At 38.7% G+C, this 25502-nt stretch overlaps 1 protein-coding gene across 1 annotated transcript in view; it reads left to right on the plus strand.

Moving 5' to 3' along the window:
- tmem232 (transmembrane protein 232) overlaps window positions 1–24675 on the plus strand; it is a 168197-nt gene extending 143522 nt beyond the window's left edge. Inside the window, exons 12-13 of the mRNA XM_016994846.2 lie at window positions 19956–20049; window positions 24201–24675. Of these exons, the coding sequence (XP_016850335.1) occupies window positions 19956–20049; window positions 24201–24476 (370 nt within the window). The 3' untranslated portion in view covers window positions 24477–24675. The remainder of the gene's footprint in view (window positions 1–19955; window positions 20050–24200) is intronic.
- Window positions 24676–25502: the final 827 nt, after the last annotated feature.

Below are 25502 nucleotides of genomic sequence, written 5' to 3' on the forward strand. Positions count from 1 at the left end.
TAGGTTCCAAAAATCTACTTTAAGTATTCCCCAGGGCTTGGCATGCCTAATGCAGCACTTGACTTCATTCCTTTGAATGGCAGCTATGTTACAGTCACATTTAGAATAGCTTTCCATGTCAGTAGAAGCTTTTCAAAGGGCAGCGGGGGAGGGGGGGGATAAGTATTCAAGATGCATAGCTCCAAAATTCCCTTGATTGGCTGTAATTGATTGCGTAGTTGTTTGGATGCAGGCGATACAAAATACAGTTGACACAAATAGTTGATTTTAATTATAATTAATTAACTTAGCCATTTGATGTTGAAGTATTTATTTATTTATTTACAGTATTTATATTCCACCCTTCTCACCCCGAAAGGGACTCAGGGCGGATCACACTACACATATAGGCAAACATTCAATGCCTTAACATAGAAGACAAACAGAAGACAAACGCAGGCTCCGAGTTGGCCTCGAACTCATGACCTCTTGGTCAGAGTGATTTGTTGCAGCTGGCTGCAGCTGGCTGCTCAACAGCCTGCACCACAGCCCATTTTTATCTCACTTTTCCTCTGAAGAAATGTGCATAGGTTTTCCTGTTTGCGAATTAGGTTAAGATGAGGTCTTGTAACTAGCCCAAGATGACTTCAGACCATACAGAATTATAACAGCTTGGCATGGCTTCATTCTATGGAATTTGGGAATTTGTCATCTGTGTGACATTAGAGATCTCTGACAGAGACAGGTAGATCTATACACATAATAAAAGTGAAAAATATGTATGTGTGTATGTGGAGGAGGTATCCACTTACACAGACAGCTGCCTGCCTCCACGAACAGCTATAACTGCTCCTACTGCAGGAGACACCTATGGCCCTCCTTCCACTGACATTCAGGTTATAGTAAGCACCATGAACATGTAGCCCAAACCCTGCCAGTGTCCTCCACAAACACCATTCTGCCCCCAACCCAAGTGAAAGCTTTCATTTCATAATTTCATCCCAGATGTTCTGTTTTTCCTCCAGAATTTGCACAACCCCGCCCACTGCCTCTCCCTTAACCCTTTCCTACCCTTTCCTATTGCACACAGTTAACAGAGGAATTGATCAGAAACTGAATGAGAGGTTTGGGGAGAATTCACCATGACGTACTTGACCTACATCCAGAGAGCACTATGAAGCCAACCAACAATGGATCTGGACCAAACTTGCCACAGATGATGGGACTTGCAGTACCTTCACTGATACTGTGGCCCCCACCGACAATGGAATGGGACCAAACTTGGCACAGAGAAACCCTATGACCAACTGAGCATACTGCAGGGCTTAGTGGGAATTGACCTTGATTCTGGGAGTTGTAGTTCACCTGCACCCACTGTGACCCCCACCGACAATGGACCAGACCCAAATTCATGACCAACTCAACATACTGCAGGAGTTAATGCGGATGGACCTTGATTTTGGGAGTTGTAGTGCATTTGCATCCAGAGAAACAGTGATCCCCGGCAACAATGGATCGGGACCACACTTGGCGCAGAGAAGCTCCATGACCAATTGAACATAATGCAGGGGTTTAGGGGAATTAACCTTGATTTTGGGAGTTATAGTTCACCTGCATCCAGAAAGCACTGAACCCAGCTGACGTCAGATCTGGACTAAACAGCACACAGACCCAACATGGCCAACTGTGCATACAGGCCTGGTATGGGAGTGATTGATCTCGGATTTGGGAGTTATAGTTCATGCGTAATCAGAGAATACTGAACCCAGCAAGTGACGGATCTGAACCAAACTTGGCACACAGACCCAACATGGCCACCTGTGCATATAGGCTTGGTTTGGGGGTGATTGATCTCGGATCTGGGAGTTTTAGTTCATACGTATTTAGAGAACACTGAACCCAGCAAGTGACAGATCTGGACCAAACTTGGCACACAGACCCAACATGGCCAACTGTGAATACTGGCAGGGTTTGGGGATAAATGCCCTGGGAATCTGGATGTTGCAGTTCACCCTTATCCAGACAGCAATAATGGATCTGGACCAAGCTTAAGTGATATTACCTCACATCCCAAAACAAACAACGTCTTCTTCTAGTATGTCATAAAACCAAAAAACTCTTAATTCCACAGCATTGTGCCATGTTAGTTAGTGTGTTGTCAAAATTCTAAAACTCTGTAGTGTGGATCCTGCCTCATTGAGTTAATGGCTGTACAGATATTTTAACCCTGGCTACACCATTATCTCTCTAGTCAAACAACTTAGCAAGACTAGTTTTACATTTCAAGCCATAGTTTCTGCTTGAAGTCCCTTTCAGGTAAAAATAAAATTACTTCTATTACATTCTAGAGTTAAAATGTTTTGGAACAAGAGATATATATATATAAATGGATGTCAGCACAATAAAAAGTATATGATGACAAAACCACAAATGGAGACTTCTAGCAGGATGAATGCAATTACGTTTTTATAGCATGTCTCTAATTCAAATTGAAAGTGACTGTGCAGTTGCCTTCCCACGGAGCTGAGATCTGAGGTGATATATTAAAAGCATTTCTCCTGGTTTCTAACATCCAACATTAAAACAGCTGTCTCGCTGAATAATTCTGAACTATGCATTAAAAATAATATGCTAATAGACAACAGATGGACATTAATACATATCTAAGAAGCAAAATTCTGGTGTAGTCATGTTAAATTATTATGTTTAACAATAAAGTCTCCATTAATAAATAAATCACCTCTATCTCCAAAGAGAATTCCACACAGGTGAGAAAAATATAACTTTAAAAAAGGGACAAGAAGAAAGGTTTCAAAGCAGCATCCATCAGTTAGATATAATAAAAATATAATCGGTAAAGTCTGATCAAATTCACATAAGTTGTACATAAATACAGTGAATATGTGTGAATTATTTTTTAAAAACATATAGGAGTCTCACTATTTTGCTAAGATTATGTATATATCTGCTCAAGTATCAGTTGTTTACAGAGACTACTTGTTTAATAGAACCAAAAACACTTGGTTCTTTCCATAAACACTGGAAAACATTGAATAAATATTTATTCAAAATTGTCACTGGCCACCAGTATTAAAACTTAATTTTAAAAACTACAAATAAAACTTTTCTGTTACATTATGTACTTTTAGAAAAACATTCAAGTGAGACTACAGAGATGAGGTGAAATTCCTAGCTGCTGATATCATTATTTTCTAATAAGTACTTATTTTCCCTATTGATCAGTTGGACTGTTGGAGTCAGTATTGACATGATAGCTGGCATTTGCAAAGCTTTTTTATTTTGTCCCAGCATCCTGCTATGAGCTACTCTACTTCAATTGTCTCTCTTGTTGTATGTTTGTAATGGTCATAAAACCATTGAGAATATAGTGTAATACCAAGCTAGCTTTCTTTGAAGGCATGTTCTCAGAAAACAACTTCCTTTTGTCTTTACTTCCTTGAGTCCCTTTGGGGAAATAGGGCAGTATATAAATACAGTATCATCATCATCATCATCATCATCATCATCATCATCACCATCACCACCACCACCTACCTAATATCTTTCAATATCTTTGCTCAGACCACAGGGATTGTCAGGTGTCTTTGATATTTCTGAGCTCTGCTATTCTCGTTGCTCATATGATCTGTCCCAAGTTCATATGCTTCAAATCTAATTGATAGAACTAGGCAGGATACGTGGCTTCTGCTGCAACTCAGGGTGCATATATAATAAACACTTTGGTGTAGGGCTGGATCAGCTCTGTGGTGGCCAAATGCTGTATGAAGCTGATCTGGGGTAATGTGGGGAAAAAGCCACTGTAATGTGGTTTTTGCTCCATATTAACCAAAGTCAGCAGATTCTGGACCAGAGTTCAGATTATCTCTGGATTTTGGGTTTGTCTGAGTAGTTGAGCTGGTTCTGTAATGGATCTGGTCAAAGGGTTGTTGTATGTCTTTCGGGCTGTCTATTTTGGTCAAAACTGTTTCCACTGCCATCCCTTGTTTCTTGGGCTCATCCTACTCCCACTTTGCCCTCAGCTTGCTTCAGTTGCTGCAAACTGAGTTCAAAGTACAAATCTAGTTTGAATTCAGTGAACTATGTTGGAAAGAGAGGAGGTAAAATCTTGCTGTTCCCAGCAGCGGCTTTGAGTTTAAATTGTGGAGAGAAAAAGTGCGGTATAAGTAAACATCCTTATAGGCTCAGAAAAAATAAACTGCTTCAGCCTCTCCTAACCTGTGTATTTTTCCTCATTAATAATGTTTGTCATCTTGACCTTACTCTGATGTTGCTGGGTCATATGTACCCTGATAGTCCTCTGTGAAATGTTCGAGGGTAAGCTCCACGGATAGGTCTTGCATGAAGTCAGAGCCTGACAATAACAACAACAATAATATTAAATAATAACTTTATTTTTATACCCCAACACCATCTCCCAGAAGGGACTCAGGACAGCTTACATATGGGAAAAATGCCCATAGACACAATACACAATTAATCAAAGCAAAAACATAATTAAAATAAAACATAGTTAAATATAACAATCCAGATAAAAACACAATTCAATAACAACATAAGAATATAAAACAGCAGTGTTAAACTCAATCAAAACAATACTCAACAAAACCAATTGTCATAGGACAGTAGGCATGACCGGGCTATAAAAGGGCTGGTCATGGGATAGTGCAAACAGCATATCATATGGCTGGATATTGGATTAAGTGCAGAGATCAGAATATTATTTTGGAACCTAGGGACTGGGCATTTATAACTAGGGACTAGGCGTATCAAATGCAAGCTGAAACATCCAGGTTTTCAAGTTCCTGCAAAAGCAGGGCAATGTAAGGGTTTGTCTAATTTCCCTTGGGAGGGAGTTCCAAAGTCAAAGCAACGAGCAGATTAGCTGATTCTAAAGGATTTAGACCTCAAATTAACATTTTCAACTTCTGTCATTGGTTTTATTCATATAATGCAACAGGAATAATTGTTTAACTTGTCAAGTATACTAAAATATTTTTGTAGGGTTGGTGGACATATGCAAGCATTTAAGTTTCTTTCACCCAAATACATGGAGTCCAGTAAAAGATCATCAATTTTGTTTCTGGCCAGATAATTCTGCCAAAAATAATAATTTCCTAACCAATCCTGTACATTTTATAATTAGAAAATAATTCAGTTGAAAACTGCTTGCAGTGCAGTTCTCTAAGTGAAGTTTCCTACTTTTGGGGAAGGGCAGGGATATAGCGTTAGATATGCTTCCTCCCCATTTGAGTGGTGTTTTATTATATAAGGATATAACTATGACTTGAATAATTCATAGAACATGGATTGTATTATCCAAATCTTATATTGGGCCAAGATCTTTATAGACACCCCTGAGTCTCATAAATTGTATGAATAAAGACATTTTAATTCAAACACAGAGTAATTAATTCTTGTGTCACTTCAAACCAGATGCAAAAATCATTTTTTCTGTCTGCAAAAAGGCTTTTTAAATTACAGCCATAGGAAGATTTGTCTTAAGGAGTATGAGAAAAGAGTGAGGTATGCATTCAAACAGATTATTAGGAAAACAAAACTATGAATTTCAATTGTATATGTTTTTTAAAAAATAAACCCGATATATTTGAAGACCATGTGAGCACTTTTCAGGTAGATAATGACATAGAAGGAAGGGAAAGTCTAATATAGAAAAGTTTCAAAGACGATCATGAGACAATAGCTGAAACTATTATGCAGGGGAAAATAGCTGGAAGAAGGTTATCCCTCCTCTCCAAATATGTACAATTTAATTGTCAGCATATTATGTGTAATTTATTTTTCTTTATAACAGGAAATGTGCAAAGTAGACCAGACAAAAAGACAGTATAAAATGAAATCTATATTAGGGTTGGAAATCTTTGGCCCTTTGGATGCTTTGCATAACAAGCTCTTACTATTGGTCATAAAGTCTGAAGTTTCTAGAAGTCAGGGTTCAAAAATTTTGGAGGACAAAAGGCAATAGAACCATGTAATGAGATGCAAAGAGTCTTCATTTTTAATACAGTACAATAACATTAAAATGTCAGTTTGACAACATATTTTCTGCACTGTACTACTTCCTACCATATATATTGGTATTCTCGGAACTGGGTCTCTACCAATATAAATGGCAACTTGCATCTGAGGCCAATAGAAGTAATAGCATAAGAAAAAATAACAACATCCTTTCTTCACCCACAATCAGAGGTTCCAGCCCTGTACATCACCACTGCTACTGTTTTTAAAATAGAGAGATCACTGACATATTAAAATGCAGTCGTACAACAAACTTGCTGTCTATTTTGGCCCTTAGAGAAAAAGGCAAAGTTGGAGCTGAATGTGTCCATAATCTCCAAATCTTCATATTTCATTTTATCTATAATATAAAAAGACTGTGGTGGCAATGCTGTGCCTCACTGGAGCACTATTGCGGAGGAAAGAGATGGGGAATATGTGGTTCTCCAGACACTGAACTACAACTCCCATCATCACAAATCCTTGGTTATGCTAGCTGGGGCTTGTGGAAGTTGAAAGACTAAAATCTAAATTGTCATAGGCAATACAGCCTTAACAAGTTTCAGTTAAAACAAAATGCCTGGATTATCACTAATGCTTTCTCTTCCCATTGCCGCATAAAGAATCGTAGTTCAAAGGTAGATGGCACAGGCAAAAGTTGTATTGCTTTAGGTAGAATGGCTTTGGAAGCCAAACAGATCTTTTTATTCCATATTTATTCTATAATGAATGATTGACTCTATCATTATTTTAATGTCATTGCATAGAGTTCAGTGGGAATTGCAGAAATCAGTTGATAGGTTTGTTATCTAGCTACCTATCTTTGAGACTGTATCTCCTTTTATGAATTGTTGCAAGCTTTAAGATCTGCCGGGGAGGCCTTCCTCTTGGTTCCACCTCCGTCTCAAATGGTGGGGACGAGAGAGAGGGCCTTCTTGGTGGTGGCTCCCCGGCTTTGGAATGCCCTCCTGAGGAGATCAGCTAAGCCCCCTCTCTTCAGCCTTTCCAGACACAATGGAAAAAATGGTTTTTTGAACAAGCCTTTGGACCATGATTAGCACCTTATGTACTAAACCTGAGGCCTTAGTGATTTATTCTGTTATCACTTTATGGACTAAGACAGTTCACAGCCTGTTATACTTGCAGCTTTGCGGCATTGCTGGATTTTAATCGGTAGGGTTGTATGTTATTTTATGCAATTATTGTTTTGTGGATTTCTTTTGTTATTGTCTTATTTGTTATGTATTTTATTGTCTTTTGTGTGTTTTGCACTATTCTGTGCTTTTTGTGAGCTGCTATGAGTCCCTTCGGGGAGATGGTGGCAGGGTACAAATAAAGTATTATTATTATTATTATTATTATTATTATTATTATTATTATTATCATCAGAGAAAAAGGAGGCAGTGAGGAAAATGTATGCAACAGCAGTTTCCATTGATGTTTACAGTTTGCAGTTTTGGAAGGAAATCCTATTGAGATCACTGGGCTTACTCACATGTATATTGTTATAGGATTGCAGCCAATGTGTCATTTTTTGCTTTGGGAAAATCTACCACAGAAAATTTTCTGTTCAAGATGCTGTTTTGTAACCTCCTTTATAAAAAAAAGGAGGAAAAACTCGTACTGTCAAAGCAGGCTAGAAAGTACTCATTTACAAATAATCCCTTGGGTACCAGCAAGTCTGCTCATGAGTAGTCATAGGATTTATATGCAAATGTAGCCATAAGTAGATGGTGCATGGCAACGACATTAAAGTAGAAAAACTCATATATCTGCCTTTTGAAGTCAAATGTATCCCTTTTTTAAAAAGAGAGATTTTTTGAAAGAAAAACTCCCAAAGCTATGCAGAACCTGTAGTAATTGCTATTCCAGCCTCTTTGAACTTGCAGATTGGTCCTTGCTTTCAACCATTCCTTATTCCTTAGTGAATATTGACAATATTTTTTTCTCCGTTTCAACTAATAACAACTCTAACCATGAAGCAACAGCCGACTAACAGAAAATTGAATGGAATTATCAGAGCATGTCCCAGCTTGGTTCTTATTTCCAGGTTGTGCCCTGTAACATTTGTGGGGTTTAAGTGAACCTTCCCAGCTCCATCCTAACTAGTAAAATGACTACTGTACTTTAAAAAAATATCCAAATCTTCAGAAGAAATTACATGTTTCATACTGTGAATCACATAGGACATAAAGCTATATCCTGAATTAATCACAGATGTGAGATCAAAGTGAAAGCACTTAAATTTTATGAGGGGTTTTAAACAGTAAAGGCATAGCAGTGAAGTCTAAAGCTATTCTCTGTCTTCCAGGTGTGAATTTTACTTCACCTTTCCCCAGCACAAATGTATGCATATTTGTTGAATGTGGACAATATATACAGTCAGATCTCCATATTCACTGTGGTTAGGGGAACAGGATCCCTGTGAAAGTCAAAAAATGCAAATAAAGAAATTGCTACTTTTTAAACCTGAGAAAACATCTCTCTAGGAATGTTTTGGTTTTCCGGCATAACTATGTGGTTGACTGCTGCTGGAAATTGACTGTTGAATTTCACTGAAAGACTTAGAGTTTCCTAGAGAGAACAAATCTATGAATAATCGAATCGGCAAAACTCAAAACCAAAAATGTAGAAGGATGACTGTAATTTTTTTACTTGCTTGTAGGGATATGAGCATTAAATTATCATCTATCAAACAGTACTAGAAACCTATCCCCATGTGTTTTAGTCCCTGTTGAAAGGCGTTGAAGTTGAAAAGCAGCAGTGCCATTTGAGTTGCATCTTTTGTTATTTTGCAGAATGATTATTTATTATTCCTGCTCAACAAAGCTGAAAATGAGGTTATTGTATAAGCATTTGTTTATCACATTTTAGTCCATTAATCAGAAAAGTGCTCAGAATGAAGTCTATGTCAGCTAATCATATTTCTTAACAACTAACTGTTCATCATATTTTTAACTTTCCCGAGTTTTTCACTGTAATAACAACAGAAGGCGGTCTAGTTTATTAGAGACTCAATAGTTTTTAAAGTACCTTACTACATTTACTCCCTAGAAACACATTTCAAAACAGTGTCATTCAGTGTTTGAAGTTATGTATGTGTCAAGGAATTAAACTAAAGAAATACCTGCCATGTTTGGTGGCTGCAGAGGAAGTGGGAGAAGAGATCTCAATGACACTGGCAGATCTTGGGAAGTTATTTTTGAAACAGTTTATCTGTAGTTCCATGGTCCGAAAGTAGTTCATTATCATTATTTTTATAAAGTAACTTTATTTTTAAATTTTCTTTTTTTTAAGAAAAAGAAGTTAAATTATTTTCATTCTGCAGCATAAGACTGACATGGTGAGCCACATGTGAACCATGTGATATTTCCACCATTTATTATAATGAACCCATATCACCATATACAGTAGGACCACATATTATGTGAAGAATCAATTCCTGGATCCTTCATGTAACATTATTTTTGCATAACATTGTTTTTCTTTGCATATGACTGAAACTATGTTCATTGAGCTCGCTTAATAAGCAGGACTGCTGCATTCTCTGACGACCTCATCAGATGGCCTGTGGTGGTGGTTCTCTGATTCGTAGATGGGCATGGGGAATTCGGCACCCAACGTCCCACATCACTTGGAGGAAACGTGAGTGCAGATGGTGCACATGGCTTCCTCCCATATAATGTATGGCAACATGGGAGCTCTCTCGTGTTGCCCTGCCAGCTGCGTGCCCCGGCTCTGCCCTCCTACACCCTCAGAGCCGGCATGGCGTCATGTGATGAAAGCTGACCAACTCAATGGGCGACCTGGGCTAAAATCGGTGCATGCCACCAATTTTAGCTTTTTGTGATGAGGTGGTGAGAGTAATTAAGTGACAATTATTCTGCAAAAGAAGAGAAAATATATTTTGTTAAATTAATCATAATGTAACTAAGGATGCATCTACACTTAGAAGTGATTTGTAGTTTGGTTTATTTATTTATCGTGTGAGAAGCAAATTGAGAAGAAAACGTGGTGAGGCACCAGGACTCTTTGGAAGTAAATGCTAAAGATATTTTAAAAGTACAACTCCCATGATACCACAGCATTGAGCCATAGTCGTTAAAGTGGTGTCAAACTGCATTAATTCTACAGTGGAGCTGCATCTTCTGTTATACATTTATTACCAAGGAACTTGGTTAACCAAAGGTAACCATCTGGTTGTAACAAGTTGTTTTCCAGCTATGTATTGTCTTCTACTTTGACACAGCCTTATCAGTTATAGAAATTTGGGCACATCTACACTGATTATTTATTTATTTATTTATTTGCAGCATTTATATTCTGCCCTTCTCAACCCAAAGGGGACTCAGGGCAGATTACATTACACATATAGGCAAACATTCAATGCCTTTTAACATGTAATGTAATCATGTAATGTAGGATGAAAGTAAAAGAGGAGGAAGCAATTTGAAAGTGGAGTGCAGGAGCTGGGCTGAGGTTTGGGCAGTGTTTCTACACACAGGAGTGTTTGACTTCAGCCTGGTTCCAGGAGCAGCTTCACAGCCATAGAGGAGTCGAGATTGTTTTTCAGCTCCACCCCTCTCCGCAATGCGCTTAAGCAGATCACTGGAGCACATGCCCCTTAATTGCATTTGCCATGTGCTGTGGTTTACACCTATATGCACAGATTTATTACAGGGCATATTTTCGAGTATCCCCTGAGTTTGCTTATCCTAGTTTACGGCTTTAATTTGTGTTTCTTCTCAGGTTTGTGCCACATATAATTTATACACTGCATTTTTGAGCTGTCTTCAATCCACTATAAGTAGTCAGTGTCAATGTGCCCTTTGTCTGAAATCTACTGAAAATGATTTTGTCAATTACTAATTATTATCATTATTGTTATTATTATTATTATTATTATTATTATTATTATTATTATTTCCCACTTTTTTCTCTTAAAATAGACTCAAAGTGTTAAACAATACAAAAATAATACAGTATGCAACTTAAAACCTGAAACATATAAATACTAAAATAGATTTAAGCAAGGGACTATTAAAGACAAATAGTTAAAACTTTAAAAAACTAGTTTTATGTTTCATGTCCACTGAGATCTCTCTTTGGGCCACAAAAACATTTATCATAGTTCCAAACACTACAGAGAGGAAGTCACAGTGGCTGTAATATGAAAGTATAAATTACTACATGATCTCAGTGCTAAGAACTTATCAGCTCCTGTATTGTTTTTCATAATAACCAGCTAGATGTCTATGGGAACCAAAGTACAACTGCAGTAATCCTCTGTCATGGTTGTTCTCATATCAGAGACATGCTGCCTCTGATTTCAGAGGTACCCATCACAACATCAATAGCTTATCAGTTGTGTTATCATTGTTATTATCTTGTAATGTAATGCAATCATAGTTATACTACTGTAGCAGTTAGTGACTTAAAGTTGTATAATGTCACCTTTGTGCACCCATAACTTCACAGCAGCAAGAAGACATGGACCTTATGCTGGCATGGGAGATATCCTATTCTTTTCTTTGTCCAGCTGGTGTAATGTGAGGAAAAAATTGTATTGCAAGATGTAAACACACTTGCTAGGAGTCACAAAGGCTAAATATCCACGTTTCCATGTCAGGAAGATTAAATGGTTTTGTTGCAGAAAGTAAGAATACAATTTTGATAAGAAACAGTCTTCTCTAAAGTGAGTGCAAGGCCCCCAGAATTGATTCTCACCAGCCTTCAGTAAATCATCAACCTGCTGCTCTAGGGAAATATCTGTGAGAACAATATATCTTGTATTCCTAAACGTGCAATGGCAACTTCTTGATCCATAAAATGAAACTTAAGAAAATATAAATTCTTGCTGACTTTATACCCTCTGAAGCAGTGAGTACTCATGGTTCACAAATGTAGTCTGCTAGCTAGCTGAATCAGAAAAAAATTGTGATAGAAATTTGAAAAATAATAGTATATAGCTTTTTAAAAGCAGGTCTTCAGCTTTCCATTTTTGCACTTTGTCAAATGGAGAAAATCCAATGAAGGGAATTATATTCCCTTGAAATCAATAGGACTTGAGCTGTTCATCTTCAGTTTCTTTGCTCAGGTAGATATAGGCAGGATTTGGCATGTTTAAGGTTTGAACAATGTAGTCACAATTATACTGTAGTTAAACAAGCTTTATGTACCACTTCTGATTGTAGGTAGAAAATTACTTAGCACTACAAAAAAGAATTTTCTTCTTAGGTGATCCCTTGTTGTCCGAGTATGATTGTCTTCCAGGTGTAGTGTCCTGGTGGTGGATATGTAGGTGACTGTAGAACCTTATTCTTGACCCCCCATGTTCTTCCACAGTGAGGACATCGGTTTCCATGTGGAAGTCAGTCCCAATCAGGGTTGGCTTGATGCGTCTTCCTCTTGACACATTTCTACCTTTTGACCTCCATTCGTGCTTCTTCAAATTCCACAGCACTACTGGTCACAGCTGATCTCCAGTTGGCGTGCTCAGGGGGCAATGCCTCCCAGTTCTCGGTGTCTATGTCACAGTTTTTAAGGTTAGCTTTAAACCTATTTTTAAATCTCTTCCTTTCCACCAACATTCCATATTCTGTTCTTGAGTTGGGAGTATAGTAACTGTTTTGGGAGATGGTGATCGGACATTTGGACAATGTGGCCAGTCCAGCGGAGTTGATGGTGTAGGAGCATCTCTTCAATGCTGGTGGTCTTTGCATCTTCCAGCATGCTGACATTTGTCTGTTCCCAAGAGATTTTCTGACTCTTCCCAAGAGATTTTCAGGCTTCTTCAGAGGCAATGCTGTGGAATTGTTCCAGGAGTTGAGTGTGACGTCTGTAGACGGTCCACGTTTCGCAGGCATATAACAGGGTTGGGAGGACAATAGCCTTACAAACAAGCACCTTGGTATACCTATGAATGTCCCGATCCTCAAACACTCTCTTCTTCATTTGAAAACATTCGGCACTCACAGAGCTCAGGTGTTGTTGTATTTCAGTGTCAATGTTGTCTTTTGTGGAGAGGTGGCTTACAGGGTAGCAGAAATGGTCAATATTTTCTAACATTACACCATTAAGCTGTATTTCTGGCATTGCAGAGGGATTGGCTGGTGACTATATTACTATCCTTGAGCCGCACGCAGCGTCCATATAAGCTCACCCCTACACATTTCATACTATGCCCAGGCTCTAAGGACCTGATATGTTTCTATGTTGTTTTATGCTGTTTTATATTGTTTTTACTGTTTTATATTGGTTTAAATTATTATAGTGTTTTAATGTATGTTGATATTGGGCTTGTCCCCATGTAAGCTGCCCCGAGTCCCCTTGGGGAGATGGGAGCGGGATATAAAAATAAAGTTGTTGTCGTTGTTGTTGTTGTTGTTGTTGTTGTTATTTGAACATTCTTTTCTGTCCTGGAACAGTGGAGAAAGAGAGGAAGGTAAGCAAGGTAATGTCAGACCCCTGGCTGCTGGGCACCAATAACCGTACACGGAGGCCAATCTCTATCTAATATCTTTATTAAGGAAATATATAAAAGCAATAAAAACAAGTGAAGAATATAGTTCAGAAGCAGACCTTTCAAATGAGGTCAAATATAGTCCAAAAATGTATTGTCCAATAAATGATATTAGAGTTCAAAGTTTTAATCCACTTGACCGAAACACACACTTTTGCCAAGCAATAGTGTGGGGAAATGTCAGAGTCTTAGAGTCCAATGAAGCTTGACAACAAGGCTGGAAATAAACTTGGTTCTTGGCTAGGTCCGTGACTAGAAACAAGGCAAACGTGGAGCGTGGAGCAGGGTCCGTGGTTAAACAGCAAGGCAAGGCAAAGGCTAGAAAGCTTGATCCGGGAAGCAAGGAACTGGGGTTACCAAGTCCACACACGATCTCTCTCCTGAAGCTGATCAATTGACTCCGCAAAGAATCTCCCGCGCCAAACACCTATATTGGGTCTCCTTTTCCCGCCAACAGAACTCTTTCCCTAGAGAACAAGAAGCGAAACCCAACTCTGTCCAGATGCTTGACTCCTTAGAATTTCCCAAGGGAAGCAGGCCTAATCAGCCTGTTGTTTGGCAGCGATCCGTAAACTTCTCCGATTTGCTTCTCTAACTCCTCTGTCTCTAGAGTAAGATTCCTTCCTGGGAAACGGAGGGGAGTACTGTCCAAGGCCTGTTTTACTGAATTCTTGAGGGCAAACATCAACATCCGGCAGGTGAAGGGACTCCGGCTCTTGTTGAACCGGCGAAAACCCCATGTTTTCATCTTCATCTGCCACGATAGTACTAGGAACAGGACTACAAGGCCCATGAGGCATCACAGGTAATGGGAGACAGAAAAGGAAGGAATGAGGCACTGAGGGATGCTTATTGTAATAAAAAAAATCATTTCCCTGGTGCTATATCATTTGGGATGGTCTTCTTCTTGCCTAGTCAATGACCCAAATCTGGAAAATTTATTTATTTATTTATTTACAGTATTTATATTCCGCCCATCTCACTCTGAAGGGGATTCAGGGCGGATTACAATGAACACATGTATGGCAAACATTCAATGCCAACAGACAAACAACATATATAGACTGACACAGAGGCATTTAACATTTTTTTTCAGCTTCACAATTCTGGCCACAGGGGGAGCTGTTGCTTCACTGTCCACTAGTGGCTGTACTTCCTCATTCCTTTCCTCGTGTTTTGCTGGCAGTTTTATGATGTTGTAAATTAGTTAAATTAGCCTCCCGCATAAAGCGTACCTAAATTTCCCTAATTGACAGATGCAACTGTCTTTCAGGGCTGCATAGGTCAACAACAAGCCGGGCTATTTAATGGTCGGGGGCTTAACCTGACCCGGGCTTCGAACTCATGACCTCTCGGTCAGTAGTGATTTATTGCAGCTGGTTACTAGCCAGCTGCACCACAGCCCGGCCCTTAGAATAAGAACTTTATCAAACCGGCCTGTTGTCTCATTGCGATTGTGTTCTTTAAGTAAATAGAAACATACAATCATTTGAACAATCACTTTCACACCTCACCGCAGTTGCACAATGTTGGCACTTTGTTGATGTGAATCCCCACGATCGGTCTTTCTCAGAGGTTTCCTACCTGCGTTTGCCCCACCCAGCGGATGCATGCTGTGAGTTTTTAATATCCCCCATTTTAACAGAACTACACAATATGGCAGTTTTGCCATTATGAAACTTTCCATCACGTCATAATATAAAGACTTTAGCAGAAGAATGGAATTGCACAAGGAAGAGGGATAGTACAACAGCGATATTGGATTTATTGATGGGGTTTTCTCCTATCAATGAAAAGAGATGATCTAATCAAAACTCAAGCACAATGCGACTATAGGAGAGACATGACCATGCAGTTAGCTCCACCCAATGGCACTTTAATCCTGCCATAATTGCACTTTATCAGTCTTGTATTATAATGTCCTAAAAAGGGTATGCACAAATCTGAAACTGCCCTCAGTCAATCAGAATTCTGGAATGTGAATTTTAGCATTGGGCTATAGAAAATTAAATGTATTTTCAATTTCATATCACTGAAGATCACAAACAGCTTTGAAATGTTTGGCTAGAACTTGGATCATGCTGTGAAGCATGCACTGTTAAATGCTGTGATAGTTCACACTGCAATCTTTGTAGTGATTTTTATGTAAATAACAATTGCAACTGTACTCCAAGATTCAGAAACGAATGATGAAAGTTACGGTGTATGGATCACAAACGATTGGATGACAAAGGATAGCAAGAGAGCAAGATTCCTCTTTTAATGTGTCTTATGTTGCCAGCAAAGCTGAGCTGCCCTTTTTCAAATAGGCTGAAACATCTATAGTTGACTGCCATTGAAGGAATGCTTGTGACTAATCAGAGTCCTATAATAGCTAAAGTGCAGCTGGGGAGCACTTGAACCTGCAATTAAGGCTGAGGTAGACATGACAGTGCTAGTGATGTTAGGTATGGCGACCTAAATAACATTTCCCAGTGGTAGACTGTGCGGGAAATGGCAGAAAAAGTTGGCAATGTTTCAAAGGCTTATTGCTTTTTGTGTCATTTTATACAAGGCTTATTGACAAAATAAATAAATTTTAAAGATTTCAAGGCTTTGTACCTATCTGCTTCTGTCCACTTAAAGCAAACAGTAGAGTTTGTTTTTCTTTTTTTAAAATCCCAATATTTGTACCGAGGCATGTATCCCTTTACATTAGGCATTGTTAGGCCTCATCACCCCCATATTGTTTAATGTGCATTAGCCTCATACTGTGTGTGCAAAGCACTATAGTACAGATTGAAAGAGTTATTATTTGACAGTTTTAACATAAATAAAATGACTTCAATTACCAACCTAGCAGGAAGTCAATATGAAGTCCTTGCTTGAAATTAAAAAAAATTACAATCCAGCAATCTCTTGGTATTACAAAAAACAATAACAAAAGCACCCTCATACAGTGGGATCCAGTTGCAAGAAGCAATCAAGGGAGACTCAGGGAAGCATTAATTTATAGGCACGAGTCCAGCTGAAACAATCAAGCGTCTAAATCCAGAAATGAGAAGAAAGCCTAGAAGTATAATACACAGCACTGATTGTAATTAAGATCATTAGAGTGATTGTATTTGGGAAAGAACAACAAATATACAAAAAAAAAAAAAAGCTCAAAAGTGTGTGTAGGGGGAAATCTGGTTACAAACAGAGGAAGAAGTCAGGAATCCTTTGGTGATATATGGCAGCTTTTCAGTATAAAATAGTACATATTCAAAACAAATAGAAGACTAAAGACTATATCACATGAGACAGGCAAAATGGCATTGCAACTGGTGTTCCCTAACACATGACACCATGTGTATCCGGCCCCCAGTTTTACCTCCTCTATGATTCTCTTGTCCCTAGCTAACTGACTGACTGATTATATAAATGGGGATACCAAAAATTAACTCCAACACAACACAACTTTTGGAGTCATTGTCAATATAATTATTGCATTTTATCATACTGTTTTAAAACTTTACAGAGAAAATAGTTGGTTGATTGTTGATTGATTTTCTTGAGTAACACATTGCTTCCCTGCAGAACATTAAAAACAATAACATAAAGGATAAACAAGTAGGGCACAAAATAGCTCTAGTCAGACTTTCTAAATATAAAACCTAAATATAGGCAAAGGAAGGGAAATGTGAAGGAAGGTACTAGATTGTCTTTTCCTGTGAGCGGCAGCTTTTTGAAATGGAGAAAAAGCTTCCTCTACTTGGTTTAAATTTCTAAATCATGGAGAAAGCCCCAACAAACAAACAAAGCCTTTCTTTTTAAAAAGATTGCTCTCTGTTTGCAGTGGGCAACCAAAACATTAGGCTGAACTTATGGGTTTATCATTTCTCTCCTTCTAAACATGTCTTGTTAGGAGCCCCCAGATGGCGTAGTGGACTAAGTGACTTGAAGGTTGGTTTGGTGACCTGAAAGCTGCCAGGTTCGAATCCCACCTGGGGAGAGTGTGGATGAGCTCCCTCTATCAGCTCCAGCTCCATGCGGGGACATGAGAGAAGCCTCCCACAAGGATGGTAAAAACATCAAAACATCCGGGCGTCCCCTGGGCAACGTCCTTGCAGACGGCCAATTCTCTCACTCCAGAAGCAACTCCGGTTACTCCTGACACGAAAAAAAAAACATGTCTTGTTTATGTAATAAATAGGGCCAGACCTTGCATTGGGGTGTGTTGCCTGAGCATTATTTTCATGTCAGGAGCTTCTGGTGTGAGAGAATTGGCCATCTGCAAGGACGTTGCTCAGGGGATGCCCTGATGTTTTAGCATCCTCTGGGAGGCTGCTCTCATTTCCCCACATGGGAAGCTGAAGCTGACAGGTGGGAGCTCATCCTGCTCCCCAGATTAGAACTGCCAACCTTTTGGTCAGCAGTCCTGCCATCACAAGGTTTTAACCCATTGCGCCACTGGGGGCTCTGCCTGAGCAAGTCAAGAAGTTGTATGTCAAAAAGAGAACTAGTCCAAGCTTTGAACAAAGCTGAAATGTAGCGAAAAATTAGTAGAGGTGTGGTACAATTTCCTTCACACAGAAAACATGGATGAAAAGTCATTGCTTTCCATTGTTTAATTGCAGAAATATTGGGCATAGGCAGAAGAGATATTTTCTTCCTGGTTTTACTGTTTCCTGTGGCCAAGAGTCAGATTTCCAATATATTATTGGTCTAAAATGGAAGAGCAAGTGCTATATCCCCTATCATCATCATCGGCAATTGGCTTGTACCTTGGAATCTTCAGGAAAAGTTTCAGCTTTCATTCAAAATGAATCCTTCTGAATGGAACTCTAGAAGAGGGTTTTAATAGAGAAACAATGTCTGTTTTCTGCTTCACTTGAAATATTGCAATTCTCCCCTGTTTCGCCTCTTGGGTTATGATGCACTGGGTCATTTGAAATTATTTCAAAACGATTTTGTGTGTACACTTAGCAAGCCACCAATGGCTCTTCGGGTGCTACAAAATCAATGCCATTGGAGGGAAAATCCTTCTAAGTGTTTCAAATGCTTTCTTCTGCCCAAATGATAGTGCACCAAATTTAGAGAGCAGTGACACAAACTAAAAGCAGTGAACTAACTGGGAAGTCAGAGCCAGAACAAACATTGATCAGAAGGCCCATCAGACAGTGATAAGATGAATTTTTACACCACTGTTTTGTCTTGTATGTCAAGACAGAAAAGGTAAAGCGGCCTTTAAAAAAAGATTGTTTGTGGAGTCTTTATGATTTCGTTTGAAAATACAGGGCTGACAGTTGCAATAGCAGTACAATCATCATTATATTCCTTTGTATCAAGGGGTTGCATACAGACCTGTAAGTAAGACACTTTCACATTTGTGGATGTGAGACCAATTCACTGAACGCGCTTGTGCAAACTGAATGTGCCCATAGATAGAAGGAGAAAAGGGTGATTTGATTCATTCTTTATAATGGACATTTTGTGCATTTCTTCCAGCATTTCATAGATGAAAAGTGGGATATTTATGGTCAAGATGGCAAACATTACCAGTGAGGAAGAACACACAAGCTAGGAGACACTGAAGTAGTTTCCTTCTGTCTGAGTCTTCTTGGAAGGAATAAATCTTGTCCCTCCTCAACCCTTCCCCTTCTTGGGTTGAGCCCACACTACTTTTGCAAATTGAACTCAGTTTTCAGCAACTGAAGGAAGCTGGTGGCAAAAGAGGAATGTAGGAAGAGATCAACCAGGATATTTTAAAAGGAGTTGGAAAAGTGGGAAGTCAGAGGGCTAATTGGGAGTGTCCCTGCCAAATTGGGGCATTTGGTGTGCAAGCTAAATGGCTCTCAGAATGAACAAGGCTTACCTTTCTAGCTTTGGTGATTACATATCAGGACAGCCATAGAGCCATTTCTTCTTTTATGATTTTGCCTGCCCACTGAGGTAGTCAGCAGTGTTCCAAAGGCCTGCCCTATTTAGTGATGCCTGTGAAGAATCAGTACATATGGGTTTTTTTTCTTGTAATTTGTGTTGTACAATCTACATGTTCATGGGTGAATGTGGAGGCATTCAAATATGTGCACACTGGAAAAGTGCACATGGAAAAATGTACATCTCAAGAGGATATAGTAGTTAAAGAATGCTTCTTTCAATTTAGAGAATGTGTTCAACCAAGGCATATAGTTCAAAGCACATATACAAAAGTGCACATTTGTAAAAAAAAATAGCAAAACAGCAGTGTATTTTGTCTGGTTGGGGAAAAAAAAACCCCAAAGCTCCAACAGTAATGAAACTATGTACAGACTATATGGTATCTGTAAACATTTGCAGGTATTTATTTGCACATTTTGATAGCTTTAGACATTCATCATTTCAATTAGAATGGGTCTTCTTGGAAATTTGCAATTCCAAGAGTGGATAATAGATTTCTCTCTCTTTTTTCCTTAAGGGAAGAACTTTTGCAAGCTGGAATACCCAAATCTCCCTATGCTGATTATTTTACCCGCATAGATATGGAACTAAGGAGAATTGTTGAGATTCAGGTAAGAGCAAACATTAAAAAATTACTTGCACAAATGCAGTGTTATATATTTGAAATCTGCAGTTTCGTGCTATCAACAAATAGATTTCATTAATCCTTTAATTACTTTTCTGAGTTATGGGGCATATACTTTCATATTGTTAATTTATACATTGGCTGAGGCATGACTCCATCTGATGAAGACCTGATATCTTCGATGTATATTTTCAAGAACTGGAACCAAATCATTGGGTTGCCTTGTATAAAGCTTGGGGGAATTACTTTTTTGAATTTTAATTCTGAGAATTCCTCAGGCAGTATGGTCGGTGGGCACTATGGTTGGGGAGGATTTGGGGAGTTGTGTTTCTCAAAAGTAACTTCTTCAAGCCCCTGTCCTGTATTCTGCCATGACCATCCAAAATGGATTTTTTTCCTGTGTTCTTGCTGAATAATGCTAAAGAGCTCTAGAGCAGAGAGCAAGGAGCTCAGGTTCAGTAGTGAATTTTTGTTTCCCTGGACTCCCCTCCTCCTGCCTTTACAAATGTCTAAGATGGGGCTAATTCAAGAGGACTTCCCTGGACCTTCATTGAAAACAGCTCGGAAGAAAGCTCTTGCATCTTCCTCTAGCTTAGAGAAGATCTACTGAAAGTGATGATCCCTGAACTCATGCCAATCTACAGTCTATTAGCTGCTGATCTGCGAAGCGTTTCTGGGTGAAGTAGGGGAGAGCTGCAGTTGTAGCCAATGAATACAAATATGGCACCAGTCCCTGGCACTATAGGAAGGAAAATGACTGGTCTCTAGGGTTAAGAGACAGTGTTCTTGTCCCTTAAAAGGTTGTGCAAAATAGGAAATTTCAGCAGGTGTTAGTGGTCATGAAAGCAATAATTTCATACCCTCCAATATTTCTCATACAAAAACTGTGACATATGTGACCAAGATGACAAAAACGATTAGTGAAAAGAAACAGACAAGGAGAATCTGCAGCAAATAAAGAGAGGTTATATGAATTGTAGACCAAAAACAGAAGTGGCATGAAAATCACAAAACCCTCTCATTATTTGCTTCCAACAAATATAAATCCTTTGTTTTTTTGTTTGTTTGTGGGGTGGGGGTGGGAGGGGGAGTGACAGGTGGGGAGGGCAGAGCTATTTAAGTATGTGTGTAACCTGCTGATTCGGGAGTCTCCAGGCCCATTGAATTTGCTGGGGGTGAAAAGTGCGGAAATGCCCCAAAAGACTTGAACAAATTCATGATGTGAGGGTTTGAAATATGGGGAGCTACAGAAAAGGACTTCACCAGAAATCAGCGTTCCAAAGCATGTAATTGCCACCCTCGATCCTTCCCAGTCCACTGTATTGAATACTTTCACTGTCTTTTTTCCCTTGGAGATGTTAAGCTGGCAGTCCTAGAAACAATCAAATGGAAGATAGTACGCTCCTTTAAAACTAGCATGTTTTAAAGCATTTTTCTTTCAGACTTTCATGTTTTGAGGCTAGAGATTTAGTTGTGGAAAAAGAAAATCTTCAAATCCCCACTCATCTTTGAAGCTAGCTCACTGGTTTGTGTAGGGCAAGTTGTTTACCTTCGGCATAGCACTGAGGTACAGACAAACATTGGAAAGTGCTATCAACATCCTTATTAATAGTAATAGCCACACACAACTCGGTTCTGTTCCACAAACACTAGGGATTTGAGACTTTCTTTCGCCATCTTCTGAATACCCAGAGTATTCTGTGTTTTGAAAAGTTCTTAAAATTCATGATGTTATTGAACCAGTTCTGGGAATGAAAGGAATATACTGTTTTCAATACATTAAGCAAGCTTTTAGAATCAATTCACTATTGAGTTCTGACTCTGGAGGCAGCAAAATACTAAGTGCATTGGGATACATTTTATCATTCAAGGAAGTTCTGTCAGCTGATAATAATGGCAACTGGCAAAAATGCCCAGGAGCTACTAGTTAACTTATAGTGCTTTGTTAGAAGGAGAACATTTTATTATTTAAGATTAACCAGTCCATAATATAATCAGGGGCATCCCATAAAATGAATCACCTCTTCCAAACAGCTTTTCTGAATTTGAAGCCCCTGTCCTTGCTCTTCAAAGCCTTATCACTTCTTTTTATGTGGCCATTATTTCCAGATCTATTCTCCTTTATCCTCTTTTCGAAACCTAAGCTGCACTTCTTCTTTAGTAAACAACACATTTATTATTTCTGTTTTACTCTGAGCTGCAGTTTCTACACATAAGGCTACCCCTTCAGGGCCTCCATTAATGCAATAATGATGTTGTTGAGGCTCAGAACTAGAGATACGAACTTCTCCTATACTGCAACACTTTTAGTCCCTGCATAATATTTGTACAGTTGAAACTGTTTAAAAAAAAAAAGATTGTACTTTATTTCACACACTTTCACACACATACTTCTGTTGAAAACTGAGCTTGAATTAGAAATCATAATGCAGTGGGGAACCCCAAGAGTAACATGATATACATTTTGGCTAAGCGCTGGTTACTGGTATTTTCCCTTCTTCAACATCTTTCTTGCAAAACTACTGCCCTCCTTCTTTCTTGCCCAACACTGGACTGGTGTTTTTCTTCCCTTTTACTCCCTTCTTCCTTCTTATTCTCAATTCACAATCTACCTGACCTCTTATCACTTCTCAGGATGTGTACATGCCCTGTCCTTTTCCTCTTTGACCCTCCCTCTCTTGGGTCTCCCCATTGCTCCATTTGTAGTGTCTTTTATGAAGCCGGTTGGTTGATCTTCTAGCCAGTTTGTGAACTGGTTATGGGGGCTCTGATTAATTTTGGAAGTTGTAGCTGAAAAAAAGCCATTCCCAGTTTTGACTAAAGTTTGCAGGTTACACATTAATTTCTTCAAGAAAAAGTCTTTGCCATCAAATTGTTCTAGCACTTGAGGTTATTGTGTTAAATTCAAGTCACTAGCTCTTAGTGCTTTGTGGGAGGAAATGAAGTTGTGGGAGGAAATGAAGTAAAATTGAAAATGTTTTTGTGTAGGAAAGAGCAATAGAGATTATTAGTAATTATAGTCTGTGCTGAGGGGATTAATGTGAAATGCACTGTTACTCCCTTTAACCCCCCCCCCCTGAATTTTTGTACCTGTCATCTGTAATTTTCTTTTATCTAATTCTGTGCTATCATTCAAAAAGGTTACTTTTTAAATTGGATATGTTCTTGAGTTGAATGAGATTCCAAAACTATAGGATGGCCTTTTTTCTGTTTAAAACTTGGGCAGGATAATGTCAAAATAAAATGTATTTCTGAGTGGAACTTTGCTTTCTCTCTGAACATTAACATGTTTCTGGTTTGAAAAATAATAAAGGCTTGAAGAATAATAAGTTCAGCACTGAAAGCCACTGTGGAATTGCATGATGAGTTAGAGGGTAGCAGATGATTTACACATTTTAATTTGCATAAAATTTATGTAACCTGTGTATGATTTGTATGCATGTGGTGTTTGCTAGGTCATGGCTGGTGACTGTGTTGCTTCCCTTTTGTGATGCTGATGGCATGAAAGCTGGCTGCTTCTTGACCTCATGTCTTTTGGTATTTTACTTTCAGATAGCACATTCTGACATATTGGGAAGCATGACAATTCCTCTGTATCAGCTGAGTCTCCTAGCTAGCTGGAATGGTTAAGAACCCTGGTTGCTAGCTGGATGATTGTGCCCCCCCCCCCCTTATAGATAGATAGATAGATAGATAGATAGATAGATAGATAGATAGATAGATGATAGATGATAGATAGATAGATAGACAGATAGAGATATATATGATACAATTGTTAGTTAACACTGTAACATGCTGGACATATACTTTTAAACAGAGAAAACGGAGTTTGTAAGTACAATATCATTTCAAGAACTTGCAGCCCGCACAGCAGCAACTAAGAGGACAAAACCACTATATAGGGTGTAGCCCACTAGTCCAGGCTATCTCAGTTTTCTCAATCTATCTTCAGGATTTGTATTTCCTGCAGAGTCAACATACAAGTATGTTTTTAAAAACATTTATTAAGCTCTCTAATGAATTAACTTGTGTCAATATTATTGTTGGGTTGTTGTATGTTTTCTGGGCTGTATGGCCACGTTCCAGAAATATTCTCTCCTGATGTTGTTTAATAACGTTATTGTTGTTTTGCAATAGTGGGAAAAGGAATTGCTGCTCCATCTTAAGCTAGAAGAAAAACTCTTGGAACTAGAACTTAAACAGAAACAAAATCTGGCAGAAGAGCACTTCAAGCAAGTAATGAAATGGCGATTAGAGAAACTGCACAAGACAACAAAACCTTATGAGCTGCCTTTTAGGCATGAAGATAAAGAAGAATTCACTAAGGCAAGCAGCACTCAGCTGGTCAGGTGCCCAGCTGTCACAAACTTGGACATCATCCCTCTTAGAGACTCCCCCCTCACTGAAAAATAAGTGTAACAAAGCCTAACCCTTTTTAAAATAAAATAAAAATGAAAAAGCCTGTGTTAGGATGGAAAGGATGCTCCTGCTGATTGCTTTTTCAGTTTCTTTGCCCTTGTGATGTCGCAGTAGTGTTCTCCCATCTCGTTTATCCTCTGTTCAGAATCCAACTCTCTGGGACTGATTTTCAATAAAAACAACAAAAACGGCATTAAGCTTCCTAATATGCATTTGTATATTATTGGTATTGGTAGTGAATTTCATCTCCTGAAAACAATCTTTATTGGAAAGTGTTTGCTGTAGTTATCAATGTTGAGATTTTGTGCTGTTGGAGTGCATCACACACTTGCTTCTTAGTTCAGCACTAAGTCAACAGAATCACACTAAAGATGCCCAGTGCTATCACATGTCTCTGCTGCTGCCATTACCTCATCACGTTTTTTCTCCTGCTATCTGCATCACCTATGTTTACTCTCTATCTCTCCCTTGTATACATTATTACATTTCCATTGTTTCCTCCTTTAACATAATTTACTGATTCTTGACTTACTTTGACATCTGAATGCACAGCTGTGTTAAAGCAGAATCATATTGTGTAGTCTTCACCGAAGACTCTGTGTGATGTAGAAGGATCTGACCCAACATTTCTCTTAGCCAGTAATTATCCGAGTGCTTTGTGTTAGCATTATAGTCCCTTGAAATGGTATTTGCAGTTTTGCTGTGGCATAGTAAATAGGATCTGGTAAATAATCCCGGTAATCACTGAACTGTAAAAGGTAGTACATCATTTTAATTTCGTTCAGCTCACATTATCATTCCAATAATTTGATTTGGTAAATTGGGCAAACTAAAAACTCTGAAAGGCAAGTTCCAAGATTCTCTGTATCTTATCCACTGGAATCATGATATTTGGCAGTAACTGAAGCATCTGCATGTCATCTCTATTTCTAACAACTGATGTATAGAAATTCTGTAAGCTTTTGATTGAATTATTAAGAAAATGGATTGAATCCTCTTCCTCACACCCCATTTTTCTGT

This window comes from Anolis carolinensis, chromosome 2, assembly GCF_035594765.1.
Source record: "Anolis carolinensis isolate JA03-04 chromosome 2, rAnoCar3.1.pri, whole genome shotgun sequence".
Classification (NCBI taxonomy): Eukaryota; Metazoa; Chordata; class Lepidosauria; order Squamata; family Dactyloidae; genus Anolis; species Anolis carolinensis.